This window comes from Nyctibius grandis, chromosome 17 (assembly GCF_013368605.1).
Source record: "Nyctibius grandis isolate bNycGra1 chromosome 17, bNycGra1.pri, whole genome shotgun sequence".
Classification (NCBI taxonomy): domain Eukaryota; kingdom Metazoa; phylum Chordata; class Aves; order Nyctibiiformes; family Nyctibiidae; genus Nyctibius; species Nyctibius grandis.
In genome coordinates, this window is record NC_090674.1 from 8962595 (window position 1) to 8977668 (window position 15074).

At 44.6% G+C, this 15074-nt stretch overlaps 1 protein-coding gene and 1 non-coding gene across 4 annotated transcripts; both read left to right on the forward strand.

Annotated features, from left to right (window-relative positions):
• The first annotated feature begins 938 nt into the window (after positions 1 to 938).
• Positions 939 to 14835, forward strand: KHDC4 (KH domain containing 4, pre-mRNA splicing factor). 3 transcript variants are annotated; one of them, XM_068414985.1, is made up of 14 exons: positions 939 to 1030; positions 1169 to 1406; positions 3697 to 3825; positions 4180 to 4259; positions 4887 to 4939; positions 5835 to 5998; positions 6402 to 6613; positions 7158 to 7218; positions 8082 to 8139; positions 8351 to 8604; positions 9253 to 9408; positions 10438 to 10550; positions 12422 to 12513; positions 13476 to 14835. In XM_068414985.1, exons 1-14 carry the CDS (start codon positions 939 to 941, stop codon positions 13673 to 13675), a joined length of 1902 nt encoding a protein of 633 aa, XP_068271086.1. In that variant the 3' UTR covers positions 13676 to 14835. The 3 variants fall into 3 exon arrangements, with proteins under 3 accessions (XP_068271086.1, XP_068271087.1, XP_068271088.1); XM_068414986.1 differs by having other exon boundaries at positions 951 to 1030; positions 3703 to 3825; XM_068414987.1 differs by lacking the exon at positions 13476 to 14835 and having other exon boundaries at positions 951 to 1030; positions 10466 to 10550; positions 12422 to 12511.
• LOC137671691 (small Cajal body-specific RNA 4) lies at positions 6172 to 6300 on the forward strand. Its single transcript, XR_011049437.1, has one exon. It is a non-coding gene; the product is annotated as a small Cajal body-specific RNA 4 (non-coding RNA).
• Positions 14836 to 15074: the final 239 nt, after the last annotated feature.

A 15074-nucleotide genomic window follows, 5' to 3' on the forward strand; every position in this document is an offset into this window, starting at 1 on the left:
TGAGGGACATGGTCTAGTGGTGGGCTTGGCAGTGCTGGGTTAATGGTTGGCCTCCATGATCATAAAGGTCCTTTCCAACCAAAACAATTCTGTGATCCTATTATATGATTCTATGTGTGTCCTGGTCACAATACTCACTCCTGAATTGGAGGGAGGAAAATGGGATTTCTTTTATGACAGGAAATCAGAGTTTTAAGCTGAGAGGGCGACCTCGAAGACCCTCCAAGTGCCCCCAATACCTAAAATACCTAAGTGCTCCTAAAACCTCTCAGTACAGCTCAGAATGTCACCTCATGGCGACCCTTGCTTTGGAGGCGAAGGTGAACAGAAGGAGAGACCAGGCATGTACACGGCCCCTCCAGCTCCCCCTCTTCTCCACACGACCTGGCGCAGGGTTCAGGGGGGCGTTCAGGGGCCCTTGGGCTCAACGTGACGGGAGCTGCCCCTGCCCCGGCCATAGCCTCCAGGCGCCATCCCAGCAGGAGGCAGTGCGCATGCGGGGGGGGAGGAGAGTGCGCATGCGCCAGGGGGCAGCGCGCAGCATGACTCGCGCCCAGGCGGCAGGGGGTAGTGCGCATGCGTCAGCTGCCTGCTGGGCAGCCCGCTGGGGCAGCAGTGCGCATGCGTGAGGTCCCCAGCCTGAAGTGCCCCGAGCGTGCGTGCTCGACGGCAGCTGCCGTCTTCTGTGACGTCATCGCCGGCCGCCCCGCGCAGCGCGCGCTCTCCGGCCTGTCCCCGCCCGCGGCTCTGCGCGGCCGGTGCGCGGTTTCCCGCGGTCGTGCACAGCGAGGCCCGGCCGCTGCGCCCCGTCCCGTCCCTCCCCGCCCGCCCGGTGCCGGCTCCGGCCCCCCCCCGCCTCAGGGGACACCACCCAGAGGACGCGCCGTCGCCGTGGCAGCGGCCGGAAGGGGCGTTTCCAGGCGGCCTGGAGGCCGGAAATGACGGTGCGGCGGGCGCGGAGGCGGTGGAGCCGGGCCGGAGCCATGTCAGCGGGTGGCGGAGGGCAGCGCGACGTGGGGGCTGCGGGCGGGTGAGGCTGGGCCGTGGGTCCTCGGGCGCCCCTGGGGAAGGGCCTCGGTGCGGTGGTTCCGAGGCGCGGCTGGGCCCGGCTCTCCAGCGGGGCAGCGGGCGGTGAGGTGGCCGGGACTGAGGCCTCTCTCTTTTCCAGGCGCCGCAGTAAGTGGGACCAGCCCGGCCCGGCCCCCGCTTTCCTTCTCCCTGGCACCGCGCCGCTGCCCGGGCGCCCCTTTCCCGGCGGCGGAGATGGCGGCTCCGCTGTGGCGGGTTCCGAGAGCTCCGCAGCCCCCTCGGGAGCGCTGGATGCGGCCGCGGCCGTGGCCGCCAAAATCAACGCGATGTTAATGGCCAAAGGGAAGCTGAAGCCGGCGCCCAGCACGGCGGACAAGGTGGGTGGCGGAGGGGCGGCAGGAGCCGTGCTGTGGCGGTGGGAGCGCCAGGACCGGAGGGGCTGGGCGAGGGGGGCTGTCATGGCTGTTTTCTGGAGACTTGCGACCTTTGCGTGTATGAATAGCTCTGAATGAGATGAAAAATGGTGGAGGTTCGCCTGGTAAAGCAGGATATAACCAAAAACAATCGGGAAACCTTTTTAAAGTTTTTTTTCAGACTATCAGAAAACAGCGGCATAGCTGTGAGCTCAGTCCTGCTGCTCTTCCATAAGGCTTAACCAAAGCAATCTGTAGGAAGATGATAAACTTTTTTCTGAAGTATTTTCGAAGTAGTGCAGCTGATGTAAAAACTGCTGTACAAAACAGCCAGTTTAAAATACGAGACCAAATTATTTTCATGCTTAAACAAGTTGTCAGTAGGGGCCCTATGTCCAACTTCTAAACAACGTGGTCAGCTTGTGGTCAGCACTGACCTGAGCCTTGGTCAGCCCTGAAGCGACAGGCAGTTGGAGTGGGTGACAGTTTTAGGTCCCTTCCAACTGGACTTTTCTGTTCTAAAGTAAGTGTAACTTAAAGCCTGTTTTCCAGTTTCAGTAACAGGAGCAGTCTTGTTTTTCTGCGTGTTATTAGCCTGTGCTAGAGCCAAGTTTAGAAAGCTGTTTCAAGTTTCCTTCCAAGCTTGTTCAAATATAAAGTTAACAAGAAGAGTATGTTTTCACGGTGTATTGTACCTTCTTTTTCACGTGCATGGTATTGGTGGGACTGCCAGTTACGTTCTAAGGGTTTGCCTTGTGAGGCAGGATAAAAATGAGTATTCATTTTGTCATTGGATTTATTCACAGATGATATAAGAAAGAGTGGCAAGTGTGCCGTGCCATGTATTCACCGCAGTTGGTTCTCTGTAGGTTCGGTATCCGAAATGATCGTTACAGCATTTTTAACACGTGGGGTTTAGTAGTGAGCGTTTCTTTGATCATTGCTATCAGCACTCCTAGGTGGTTTTACACGTTATTTGCTGCATGATGGCGTGTGCTTCTCAATACTTAACATCCACCTGAGGATATGAAATTTTCAGCGTTGAAGAATGTGTGGCTTGGGTTCAGGTAGCCTCCGTAGTCACACCAGGTGGAAGTAAAGTCTATCTGCTGACTGGCACTTTGACACCGCTAAAAATTGGTAGATACTGTGATGTCTCATTCTTCCATCTAGTTTTTTCCATAAGCTCTGGTGGCATTCTGGCATCCTGTGACAAATTGTATTGCTGTGGGAACCACTTAACCAATTAATTAATTTGCAAATGGGATTGTTTTTTTTATTGCGTATGTTGCTTTTGGTAGGAAATTTCAGTGATGACATTTCCAGAGTAATTAACTCTGATGGCACTTCAGATTGTGAGTGAATGGAAATTAAGGAGCCTGCAGGTTAATGAATGTACTTTTTTTTTTAAAAAAGAAGTGGAAGGAATGGAGAAATAGAATGCGTGTACAGTGCGTTAGACTTCTGTCCCTCTACAGCTGCCATCTGGCTCTTATGCAAGTGCTGTGCTTCATGTGATATTCATGAGAGTGGCTGGATACCTTGTGGATGTTCCTGGAAGGTTCTCTTTTTATAGTCTTTTTTATGTTTTTGTCCCCAAAAGCATTTCAGAATTTTTGAAGGATGTACTAACGCTCTATACGTGGAAAAAGCTATAAGGTCTTTGTTGTAACTCCAACTCTTCTGCCATATCTTCTGAATCTGTTTGTGACTCCGTGGCTTTTTCTTTCTTAGCACTTGGCTACTGGCACAAAATATTGTGCCCTTGTTTTAAAAAAAGGAGGGCGGAAGTGTAGTCACAGTGTGGATAAGTTTAGATCTTGAACAGAAATTCTAAGCTCTACATCTGTGTAAGGGGAGTTGAGAGAAGTATGAATTATATGGTTTATTACTCTCACAGGTTTCTGTCAGGTGCCAATTCAAGTGTGAGATGCCTTGGTTTCCATTTGAGCAACTTTACTTAGTTCTACATCGGTTTCTCCATTTATAGAATAGAAACAGTAATTACTTATATTAAAATGTGCTGACAATAAAACTTGTGTTTTTATTTGGGCTCAAGGTTGTGAAGAAATAGACTATTAAATGGTAGATATAATGTGCTTTCTGCTAATATTTGTAAAGCTTTTGGGTTCAACAGCTGAAAGGGAAGAATGAAAAGGATATTCACCTCTGGAGTACTAGGGTCGATTTGCTTGTTGCATCATTTCTCTCTGCTTTCCAACCACTGGTCTTTTGCAACGGTTGTCTTTTGAAGCTGCAGGCTCTGGGAAAAGGTCCAGCTACGAGTAAAAGCAAAGATGACCTTGTGGTGGCAGAGGTAGAAATCAATGATGTCCCCCTCACGTGCAGAAACCTGCTGACGAGAGGACAGACTCAGGATGAGGTATGTTCAGGATCTATGGCTGATTTGTTAAGCTTGGCAGCACGTTTGTTCCTGTTTGTAAGGTTAAAAGAGCTTGCAATAAACCATATTTAGTGGTTGTTTCCTCTCTTTACAAAACTCATCGTTTTTTCTAAGGCACTTTGTGTAGTAGTTGCTTGGTTTATGCACTGAAATGTCATGTGGTGAGGTTAAGGTAGCATAGCTCTATCGTTTAGCAGGCACCACTCATTCTCTCACCACTTTACTAATGACCTGGTCTTTTTATACAACAGCGTAGCTTAAACCACTTTGAGTTTTTTGTGTGTGCTTTGTTTATTTTTGGCAAACTTGTCACTGAGTTTTTTTAAATTGTAGATAAGTCGACTGAGTGGAGCAGCTGTCTCTACTCGAGGGAGATTCATGACTGCAGAAGAGAAAGCAAAAGTGGGACCTGGGTTTGTATTTTTTTGGTGTTTTTGCTTTTTTTCCCCCTCATTGGGTGGCGAAGTGCTGCGGTTTTGTTTTGTTTTTCATGAGCAATGTCACCTTTGGGCACCAGAGCAAATTGAGTGTTTCAAATATGTTCACCATTATGATAGTACTGAGTACATAGCTGCTTTCCTACCTGCTTAATATTGATAGAGTGAAATAAAAACCAAACAAACCACAAATGTGACAGATCAGACTGTGCTGAACTTCCTCTGACTGAACACTATACTGGATCTCTTGTGCATTTTGCTGAGAATGGGCAGCTTTCCAATTACAAAGAGAGCTAATATTTCATAGAGTCGGTGCTTTTAGTTAGTTAACCTTTCACGTGAACAAGCAAATTAAAGTTTTCAGTGGTTTAACTTTAATAAATTGTCATGTAAATAACTTTTGAATGTTTTTAGTTTTCAGTGCAAAGCTTTGCTTACTGAGCACTGAAATATTCAATGAGTATGTATTTACTTCCTTATTTGAAGAGTATTTCAAATCTTTATGGAAGACTTTGTGTCTAGATGACTGTAATAGAATTAGATGGAATCCATTATTGTATGTTCTCTGTGGGTTTAATGGAATATTTGACATTTCCTTTTCAGAGATCGTCCTTTGTATCTTCATGTCCAGGGTCAGACACGGGAATTGGTTGACAGTAAGTGTGCCAAGCATTTTGCTTTTTCTGTCATTATTTGTGGTAAAGGGATTTTACTAAGGGGCTTTGTTACGACAGGTATGGATTTGTATGATAAATATCTCGGTGTTGATAACAGACCCCATTTAAATGTTGATGTTAAGATCTCTGCTCAAAACTCCCTAAGGTGCTGTGTGCTGCATTAGGCGTGAAATGAAAACTTTGGATAGACTACAGGGAAGGTGGGGGGAGTGGGTCATGTTCCTCGGCAGGTACAGCTCTTATGTACGAGTTTATTCACTGATACGCTGAGGTCCCATTACAATAGTTGTGTGACAGGGGGACCTTCCCTTTAATATACAAGTATGAACATTTTTTGTGAAATATCTACATTTCCATTAGAAGTACAAAGAACTCCTGCCTTGCCCGTGCCTGCTGGAAACAAAAGCTATAAATTGTTCAGGTGTTCATTTGTTCTGTGTATCAGTTCACGGGCTTGCCCTCAGTTGGCTCTTGAAACTTGAAGCTGCCCACTTACAGCTACCTTGATTTCCACAGCCAGTAAACAATTTCTCACATATTAGTTTGCTCTTTCATGCAGATGTAAGTTCTATACAGAGTTAATGTAAATGTTTCTGGCATGTGCTAAAATGTGTGGGCCTAAAACTGCCCACCTGCATGTATTAGCCTGAGCTTTATCAGGGTGGGAGTGGAGAAAGAACCCTGATGCTTGTTGCCATCTGTTGTGATCCAGTCCTGGAATGCTACTATTGGGCCCGCTGTCAGATGCAATCTTTTTGCCTGTAGATCTGCTGTCACACAATATGGGAAAGTAACCTGGTCATTTCAGGATTTGGTTAATCTGGGCAGTTGACAAGGGCCAAAATATAAATGAATTTCATGTTCTGTCAACTAGGAGCTGTTAACCGAATTAAAGAGATAATTACTAATGGAGTAGTGAAAGCAGCCACGGGTTCTAGTCCGACATTCAACGGAGCTACAGTTACTGTCTATCACCAGCCAGCCCCTATTACTCAGTTGTCTCCAGCAGTTGGCCAAAAACCTCCATTCCAGTCAGGGGTGAGTAATTAATTTATATGAATTTCATTGAATATCACTGACTACAAGATTTATCTATTACAAAGTATACACGTGATGTGCTATTTATTTAAAAAAAACAAAACAAAACACCAACCACAAAAAAAAAAAATAGCCCCCCAAAAATAAAAAAAAAACCCTTGCATATTGTGAAAACTGGAGGACTAATCAGACTGAGTCTGAAGAGTGAGACTCAGATGACAGTAGCCTCCTAAAAGAAAAGGGATGGAGAGAGCAGTCCTACTTACAGAAAAGCAAAGGGCTGACTGTGCCATCTGACACTTAACTGTTCTGCCTGTCATAGTAATAAGATTTCTGGCCTCCAGCGAAATGAAGATCCTAATTCTTAGAGGGAAATAATAATCTTTTACTGTTACATTTACAGATGCATTATGTTCAGGACAAGTTATTTGTTGGTCTGGAACATGCTGTACCTACCTTTAATGTGAAGGAGAAGGTAGAAGGGCCTGGTTGCTCCTACTTGCAGCACATTCAGATTGAAACAGGTGCCAAAGTCTTTCTTCGTGGGAAAGGCTCAGGTTGCATAGAACCAGCATCGGGCAGAGAAGCTTTTGAACCCATGTACATCTACATCAGGTATGAGGGGTTTTGAAAAATAAAAAAAATATCCAAGTGAGCAGTCATGAATGTAGCCTAATGTTTAATCAACGTGGGGAATTAATTCTGACTGGCTTAATGCAAATGAAATAGCTTTTGAACCTGACTTTTAATAGCAATCTCTCTGAAGTGATAAATATATCAACCGTACGGTGATGTGGTATAAAGTGATATTCAACCGTAAGGTATTGCTTTTGTTGGGAACATGGTAAAGCTGTGTCCTTTTTGGGCTTGGGTTGCAGTGTTGAGCTTTAGGGGAAAAATACAAAATGTATTGACCAATCAAGTCGTATTCTGTGCTTGTTTCTTGCGGTATTTAGACTAACCTGGATTTTCATGTAGAAAAGAAATACTCGTCGCTTTTGTTCACGGGGTTGGGCTAAATAGCTGCAGAGCTGCTAGAGTCCTGTTGAGGCCGTTAAAGGGATAAGATCTGACAGCAGATTGCTGATGAAAGAAGTAGCTCACAAATTTGGTGGAAATATTTGTGCTTATGAGATATTTTTTTTGTATATGCTTTCAGTCACCCAAAGCCAGAAGGGCTGGCAGCTGCTAAAAAGCTGTGTGAGAATCTCTTGCAAACCGTGAGTAGCTCATACAAGTATGAGATTTCAGAGCCTGTCGTAGCTTTAGCGTGTGCCTGGCTCATGATTTTTTTTTTTATGCTCTCAGCAAAACTGTCCATGTGTTCTGACTTGCTAATAGGTTTTTCCTTCTGAGTACTACTGTCTAGTTTTTGTACAATGAATAAAGATTTCTCAGGATGGAGCTGTAGTAGTGGGATTTGGGGGGAAAAAAATGCAAATGCTTCCTGAGCAGAGCTGTGGGTGGAGGGCAGGGGATTGTCTGACTGTATGCAAACGCAAAGGAGTCCTGCTTTTTTCTGATTCCTGTAGCTGCCCTTGGTTTAGCTTTAAACATTGTCCAGAGCCACGCTGCCTGCTTTGTCTTTCCTAAAGTGATTGTTGCACCAAAAAAATTTTAGAAAATCTCTCACATGTACACATAGAAAATTAATTTCTCAGCTTTTCTTATAAGAATGCAAACAGAGTAAAATCCTGTGAGACAGTCTTTCTGTTAGTATTGATAATTGAGTATGGGCTACAAAGTCTCTTTTGAAAAATATATGGAAGCTTTAGACTCTCTGAGTATTTTGTATCTACTGAAGTAATTAGTTTGCCTCTCTGTTTCCTGTGAAAGATTATGCTGTATTTTACACAAATGTGTCACAGAGACCAGCAGGATTAGTGGGATGTTCAGCGGGGTGTTGGTGGGGTTTTGTGTTCAGTTTTTATGTTTGGATTATTGCTGCTTTTGTGCATAGTATATTCTGTAATCAGAGTCCCCTTACAGTTTTGTGGGGATACGTGGTAAGATGCCTTTTGCCTGCAAAAGGTTAATGTAGTAAATAGATGTTTATTGTCTAATCTTTGAAAATTCTTTCTAGGTTCATGCTGAATACTCCCGATTTGTGAATCAGATAACCACTGCGGTACCCTTAGCAGGTAAGCGTTAGCAATAATGAAGTCTTTGGAGTTGCATTCTGCAGGGCTGTACTTACAGTTAGTTTTGTGGAATTTATTTACCTGTGGAAGTCTTTTAAGTCCTTAGTTGAAAAGGAGTCCAGCTTCTTTTACATTTGGTAATTAAATTTGATATTTTTGTGACTCTAACTGAATTGAAGATGACCCTTTTTTCCCCCCTTTCTCTCACCAGGCTTCACGCAGCCTGCAGCTATAAACAGCGTACCTTCCCAGCCACCGTATTACCCTTCCAATGGGTATCAGTCTGGTTATCCTGTTGTTCCTCCTCCTCAACAACCAGTTCAGCCACCATATGGTGTACCAGGCATAGTCCCGCCTGCAGTGCCATTGGCACCTGGAGTCCTAACAACACTACCTGCCGGAGTTCCGCCTGTGCCAACACAGTATCCCATACCTCAAGTACAGCCTCCAGCCAGCACTGGCCAGGTACTGCCACAGATTAATTATTTGCCCTCTAGTTGTCAATTTACTAAGCTGTTCCTTTGCTAATAATAAAATACTTAAAGTAGTTCCAGATGGAGAATTCTTCTTCAGGGCTTTTTTTTTTTTTGGTTATTGCTTTGCTGATGCTTCTATCTAAGCAACTGAATTGTTGCTATGGCTGCTTCATGCTGCATTTTTCATATCAAAGCCACCTATTAACATAAAGGATATTTGCAGGGAGCAGTCGCTTGTTTATGAAAAGCGTTATTGCAGGCTGTGATGCGGCTACGTAGGTACAATGAGTTTGAGTTACAGATAGACCAGGTTGGATGGGGCTTTGAGCAACCTGACCTAGTGGAAGGTGTCCCTGCCCGTGGCAGGGGGGTTGGAACTAGATGGTCTTTAAGGTCCCTTCGAAACCAAACCAGTCTGTGATTCTATGATAGTGATTAGTTTGAGGTGGGAGCATTCTATAAATGAAATACTTGTTTTACCTTTAAGTTGTGAATTTCCTTTTAGCTTCTTTTCGGTTCTGCAAAGAGAAACTAGTTGTGTGTTCTGCTCCAATGTATGAAGCTCTACATTGAATTAATACTTCATATGCATATTATCAAGTTTTCTTGTGTTTTGTTTTCAACTTCTGCATGCCAGAGTCCACTGAGCGGTCCATTTCTTCCTGCTGCCCCAGTAAAAACAACCATGCCGACTGGTACACAGCCACAAGTCCAACCCCATCCCCAAGGTCAAAAGAGACGCTTCACCGAGGAACTACCAGATGAGAGAGAGTCAGGACTGCTGGGATATCAGGTGGAATAAAATCGGCAATTTTACTTCATTCACCAAAATGGAACTTAGCTGGAGAGAGATTATTAGCACAGTTTATTTGGCAACAGTCATGCAAGACCTTTGGCAGATGGCAGCGATTGTTACAAAGCATCGAGACCACGCTTTGGTTTCTTTGAGTGGATGCACTGTTCTTAAACTCTGACTTACTTGATTCATTGGCAGCTTGCTTTCCATACCCTCAATCTTTAGTGAAGAATAGTGGTGCGTTCAGGTCAAAGAGATGACAATAGCGTGTTACTGGTTAGTTTAAAGGGAGATTATTTGGGGTTTTGTTTGGGGTTTTTTGTGGGTCTTTTAGGTGGGCTTGTTAGAGGAGTGGGAGGGAAATGTGGTAATAACTTCCAGATTTTCCCGTTCACCTTTCCTGCAGGTTGCACTTAAGAGGATTTCAAGAAGCCTAGTTTTAAGAGATTTATTTGATTTTTTTTTTTTTTTTTTTTTTTTTTTTTTTAGATAGCAAATGTTAAACAATTGATTTTTGTTAAAATAACGTTGAGTTCTTCAGACTTTTATGTAAGAAAAGGGGGTTTCGGCAAGTGCTTCTCTGATGATACACCCCTGGTCACAGGCAGAAACCCTTAATAAAAGCTTTGCCTAGAGACAATAAGGAACTGCCTATATGTCAGACCTAATATTAGTATCTCAAGCAGAGTTTACTGAGGCATGAGGCCTACAGAGTGTTCAGAATTAGCTGACTGAGGAGGTAATAAGTTCATCTGTGAACTAAGCAGCCCTCTTTACCGTCCTGAACTACTGAAAAGGTGGAGTAGGTGGTGGTGTCTTCCATATTGGTGCTCAGGCGTGTTTCTTACTACGTTACCCTCAGTATTTTTAGGAGAAAGCATTTTGTGTAGCAATGGCGATTAGTGATTTCTTCTGCTAGTTGGCAATATGCTCTGAAAAGTTGGGTTTCCTGTCATTATCATTAAGGAGCTATAGCTTATGTTGTAGTTGTAGATTTGCTAATGCCGTGTGTTTTTCTGCTCATAGCATGGACCCATTCATATGACTAATTTAGGTACAGGCTTCTCCAGTCAGAGTGAAATCGATGGAGCCGGATCGAAGCCAGCAAGTTCCTCAGGAAAGGAGAGAGAGAGGGACAGGTGAGTGATGAATGAATTGTGTTCAGGTCTTTTCTGGTTCTGATGGAAAGCTTATTTCAGAGATGATCTATGTTTCATGTCCTCTTCTGTGACTTAGGGGTTGGGGGGGGGGGTGTTTGTTTTGTTGTGGGTGGTTTTTTGTGGTTTGTTTTTTTTTAAGGAGAAGGGATGCAAGGGTTACTTTTTCATGCTACATAATGAAAATGGCTTAATTTCCACTCTTCCCTAAGTCTGTATGCTCTTACTTTGGGTCTGGTATTTTGCCACCTTCGTGAGATAACAGGACATTCTTGTCAAATAGGTTAGCACCTACACTTTAAATGATTCCAGTTTTAAAACAAATCTGAAAAAGTTGTAACCTTGAAATTTTGCAGCCTGAAGTTTCAGGGAAATATTTACTTGATGGTCCCTTTCCTTTTCTGGTCATTATGAAATACATCAAGGGTATTGGTAAAGTTTTCTGTGTTCTCCATCTTGTATGGAGTCCTAAATTCAGTGTAGCTATTTGAAGTCATCAGGCATCACTACTCTTCCTTATGCACTCAGTGCATTAAGCCACAGAACTGTCAGGCTTGTACTTTATTTCATATAATCATAGCATGCTTTGGGTTGGAAGGGGCCTCTAAAGAGCATCCAGCCCATCCACTCTGCTGTGGGGAGGGACATCTACTAGATCAGGTTGCTCAAAGCCCCGTCCAACCTGACCTTGAACACTTCCAGGGAGAGGGGACATCTGCAACATCTCTGGAAACCTGGTGTGTCATCACCATTCAGAAAAGAATTCCTTCCTTATGTCTAATCTAAATCTGCCCTCTTTTAGTTTAAACCTCTTGTCCTGTCACTACAGGCCTTGGTAAAAAGTCTCTGTCTTTCTTATAAGCCCCTTTTACTTACTGACAGGCTGCTAGAAGGTCTCCCCGGAGCCTTCTCTTCTCCAGGCTGAACAACCCCAACTCTCTCTCTCCTTTCTTCATAGGAGAGATGTTCCAGCCCTCGGATCATTTTTGTGGCCCTCCTCTGGACCTGCTCTAACAGGTCCATGTCTTGTGCTGGGGGACCTCAGAGCTGGATACAGCACTGCAGGGGGGGTCTCCAGAGTAGAGGGAGAGAATCCCCTCCTGGCCACGCTGCTTTTGATGTAGCCCAGGACACAATTGGCTTTCTGGGCTGCGAGCACATCTTGCCAGTTCATGTCTGGCTTTTCAACCACTAGTATCCCCAAGTCCTTCTCCATGGGGCTGCTCTCAATCCCTTCATGCCTCAGCCTGTATTAATACCGGGGGTTGCTCTGACCCAAGTACAGGACCTTGCACTTGACCTTGTTGAACTTAATGCAGTTTGCACGGGCCCATTTCTCAAGCCTGTCAAGGTCCCTCTGGATGGCATCCCGTCCCTCTCATGTATAGACTGCACCACTCAGCTTGGTGTCATCTGCAACTGTGCTGAGGGTGTGCTCGATCCCACTGTCTGTTGTTGATGAAGACATTAAATAGTATTGGTCCCAGTACGGGCCCTTGAGGGGCACCACTTGTTACTGGTTTCCACTTGGACATTGAGCTGTTGACTGTAACTCTTTGGACGCAGCCATCCAGCCAGTTCCTTACCCACCTGCTAGTCCGTCCATCAAATCCATTTCTCTCCGATTTAGAGGTAAGAATGTTGCAGAGGGGTGGGCGTATTGAAGGCCTTACAGAAGTCCAGGTAGGTGACATCAATTGCTCTTTCCTTGTCCACTGATGCAGTCACTCCATCCTAGAAGGCCACTAGATCCGTCAGATCAAGGACTGAGTTATGAATTTGTTTGCTATTACCTTTGAGCCTTTGCTTGTTTTAGAAAAGAAAAAAATAAAGGCTTTCATTGGTTTAAACAGGCAGTTGATGCCTCCGCCAGCTTTTCCTGTGACTGGGATGAAATCGGAACCTGAAGAAAGAAACGGTGCAGGGTCTTTACCAGGCAGCCATGGTGAGTGCAGTGAATAAGATACACTTGTAAGTCAAGTTTCCTTTCCCAAATGAGTTTGTGCTGGTCTTAACATTCATTTAAATTGGTGATTTTTTGACTGTTCTTCATACCGCATTGTTCAAGCGAAAAGCAGGTCATATTGCACTGCTCTAAAATCACTTATGTTCACTGTGATTATACACACACGATGCTTCTCTTCAAACTTTAATAAATATCTATGAATGAGGAGAGTGTAATTAAGTGAAGGACTAAAGGCAGGTATTTTTGACCCATCAGTCGGCTGAGGGACAGGATCTTGTAGGATTGTTTTGTAACACAGATATCACGTGGCTTTACACTCTGAACAGCTATCTCTAGGGGCACTGAGGAGTGTCGGTGGGAGTTATGGTTCAGGTGTGTATTTACGGACATGAGTTATGTCTGCAAACATCAGAAGTGCTGTCAGATTTCTTCCTTTCATGCATCAAGTATTTGCAACTTGGTAAAACATGTAATCATTTTACCTCTCCTGGTAGTTCAGTGCCTTTCAGGTCTGCAGGTACCTCATGTTAGCCTGTTTAACCTTAGTTTTTCTGCAGTATTGGTCCCAGAGATTGCTCTTCTGTTAGCTTTCTTTTGAACAAAATTTCTACTTTTCTTTACATGTTTATCTCTTTAACGGTGAAATTGCCATCACTTAGACCCATTTGCTAACTTGACCTTTTTTGTGTGTTTCTTTCTTCTTTCTCTGTTCTCTTACATGGTTCTGATGGATCACATGTGCTGTTGCTGGTGCTGTTTCGTGTGGCCTTCGACCTTGGATGACCATTGGCCTTGTGACCTCAAAATGGTGTCCAACTAACAATTTACAATTAACGTCTTTTTTTTTTTTTTAATTAACTCATTTTGGGGCATTTTATCTCTTTTTATTTTTATTTTTCCTTCTTGGGGGCTGGGGGGATTGTTTTGTTTTCCCCTCCTAGATCATCAAGCTAAGAAGATGAAAACTGCAGAAAAGGGCTTTGGATTAGTGGCATATGCTGGAGATTCATCAGATGAAGAGGAGGAACATGGTGGCCATAAAAACGCAAGTACTTTTTCACAGGGATGGAGTTTGGGATACCAGTACCCTTCCTCACAACAGCGAGCTAAACAACAGATGCCATTTTGGATGGCACCATAGAAGCTACAGAAGAGTTTTCATTCATCTTTTTTTTTCCCTCTAGCAATAATGCATGTATATTACGGAACGAACTTTGCAAAATTGTTTTTACATATGCAGAAGCTAAAGGTTCGGTATTCCCCCTTGAAAGGGCTCCATTATTTTTAAAATCCTTATTTCTGCAGTGAATTTGTCAAGAAATAAAGAATTTTTGAAATTGTATTCTGACAGGGCCAGTTCCTTATACAGTGGGGGAAGTACTGTAAAGAGAAACTAGGGAAGCCTGTGGGTCTGCATTTTGCATTTTTCCCGGATAACTGAAAAGTGAAAAGTCAGTCACGCTGACTTCATTCTACACCTGTTGTTCGTATTTTGTTGAGTGTTTCTGCTGTCAGCCCGTGTTTGCAGTCCCGTTGAGCTCACGGTGACCCCAGCTTTAATGTTCGGACTTCAACAAAGGAAAGGAATATGCAGTAGTTCTGAACAACTGAAGGATCCCATTTCTTAAAACTCTTCATTTGTTTTTACTTTAAGCATCTCCTGTAACTCAGCACTGTTTTTTCTTTAAAATGTGGTTTTACTAACCCCACAACTTCTCGTTCTAGCCCGATGTCGGGGCGGGGGCGATGCTTGGTTTTTTGGCTGGGTTCGTCTTGCCGCTAGTCCCCAGGTGGACTTGGTGCTGTAGTGCTGGTACTTAATCATCTCCAATCTCCCCTGGATGCGTTCCCGTTGAGCAGTTTGGACAGAACTCCTCATGAGGTTCGCCCCCAGCTCTTCACTCGTTCACTTACTCGATTCTACCCCTTCTGTTTCGGTTTAACAAAGACAAGGCAGGCACCAGCCTCCGCGCAGCGCCAGCCACCCCAGCGCAGGCCTTCCTCTCGCCTTGAACCTTGGAAGTGGAACCTGGGAATAAGTTGTTGGATTGCTTACGGACATGAACTGCAACACGGGCTTTCTTGGCGCGGGGGGCTGTTGCAGAAAGAACTCTTGTACGATGCGTGGGACTGCGCCGAGGTGCTGGTCAGCTTTTGAAATGAGAGTGTTAAAAAGGGGGACGTGTGTCGCTGCTGCACACTGAAAGACCTTGCTGGCTCACTTGTACAAAACGTTGTCTTTCCTAGGTGTTGTAAATAATTAGAACCATACGTTCATTATAAATAAATGTATAAATATTTTGCTTCTTGCTGTGGTTTTTTTTTTTGGGTGAGGTTTGACTTTGATGCTGCCAGACCGTGTGCTTAGGTAACGTTTCGCGATGCAGGTCCAGGAGGGCCCTTAGGCGCGGGGGCCGGGTACCGAGAGCCGGGAGCCCGCGGGCCGAGTACCGGGTACCGAGCCCCGGGCCGCGGCGGGCCGAGTACCGGGTATCGGGTACCGAGCCCCGGCGGGCCGTGCTGGCCCCGACCCCGCTGGC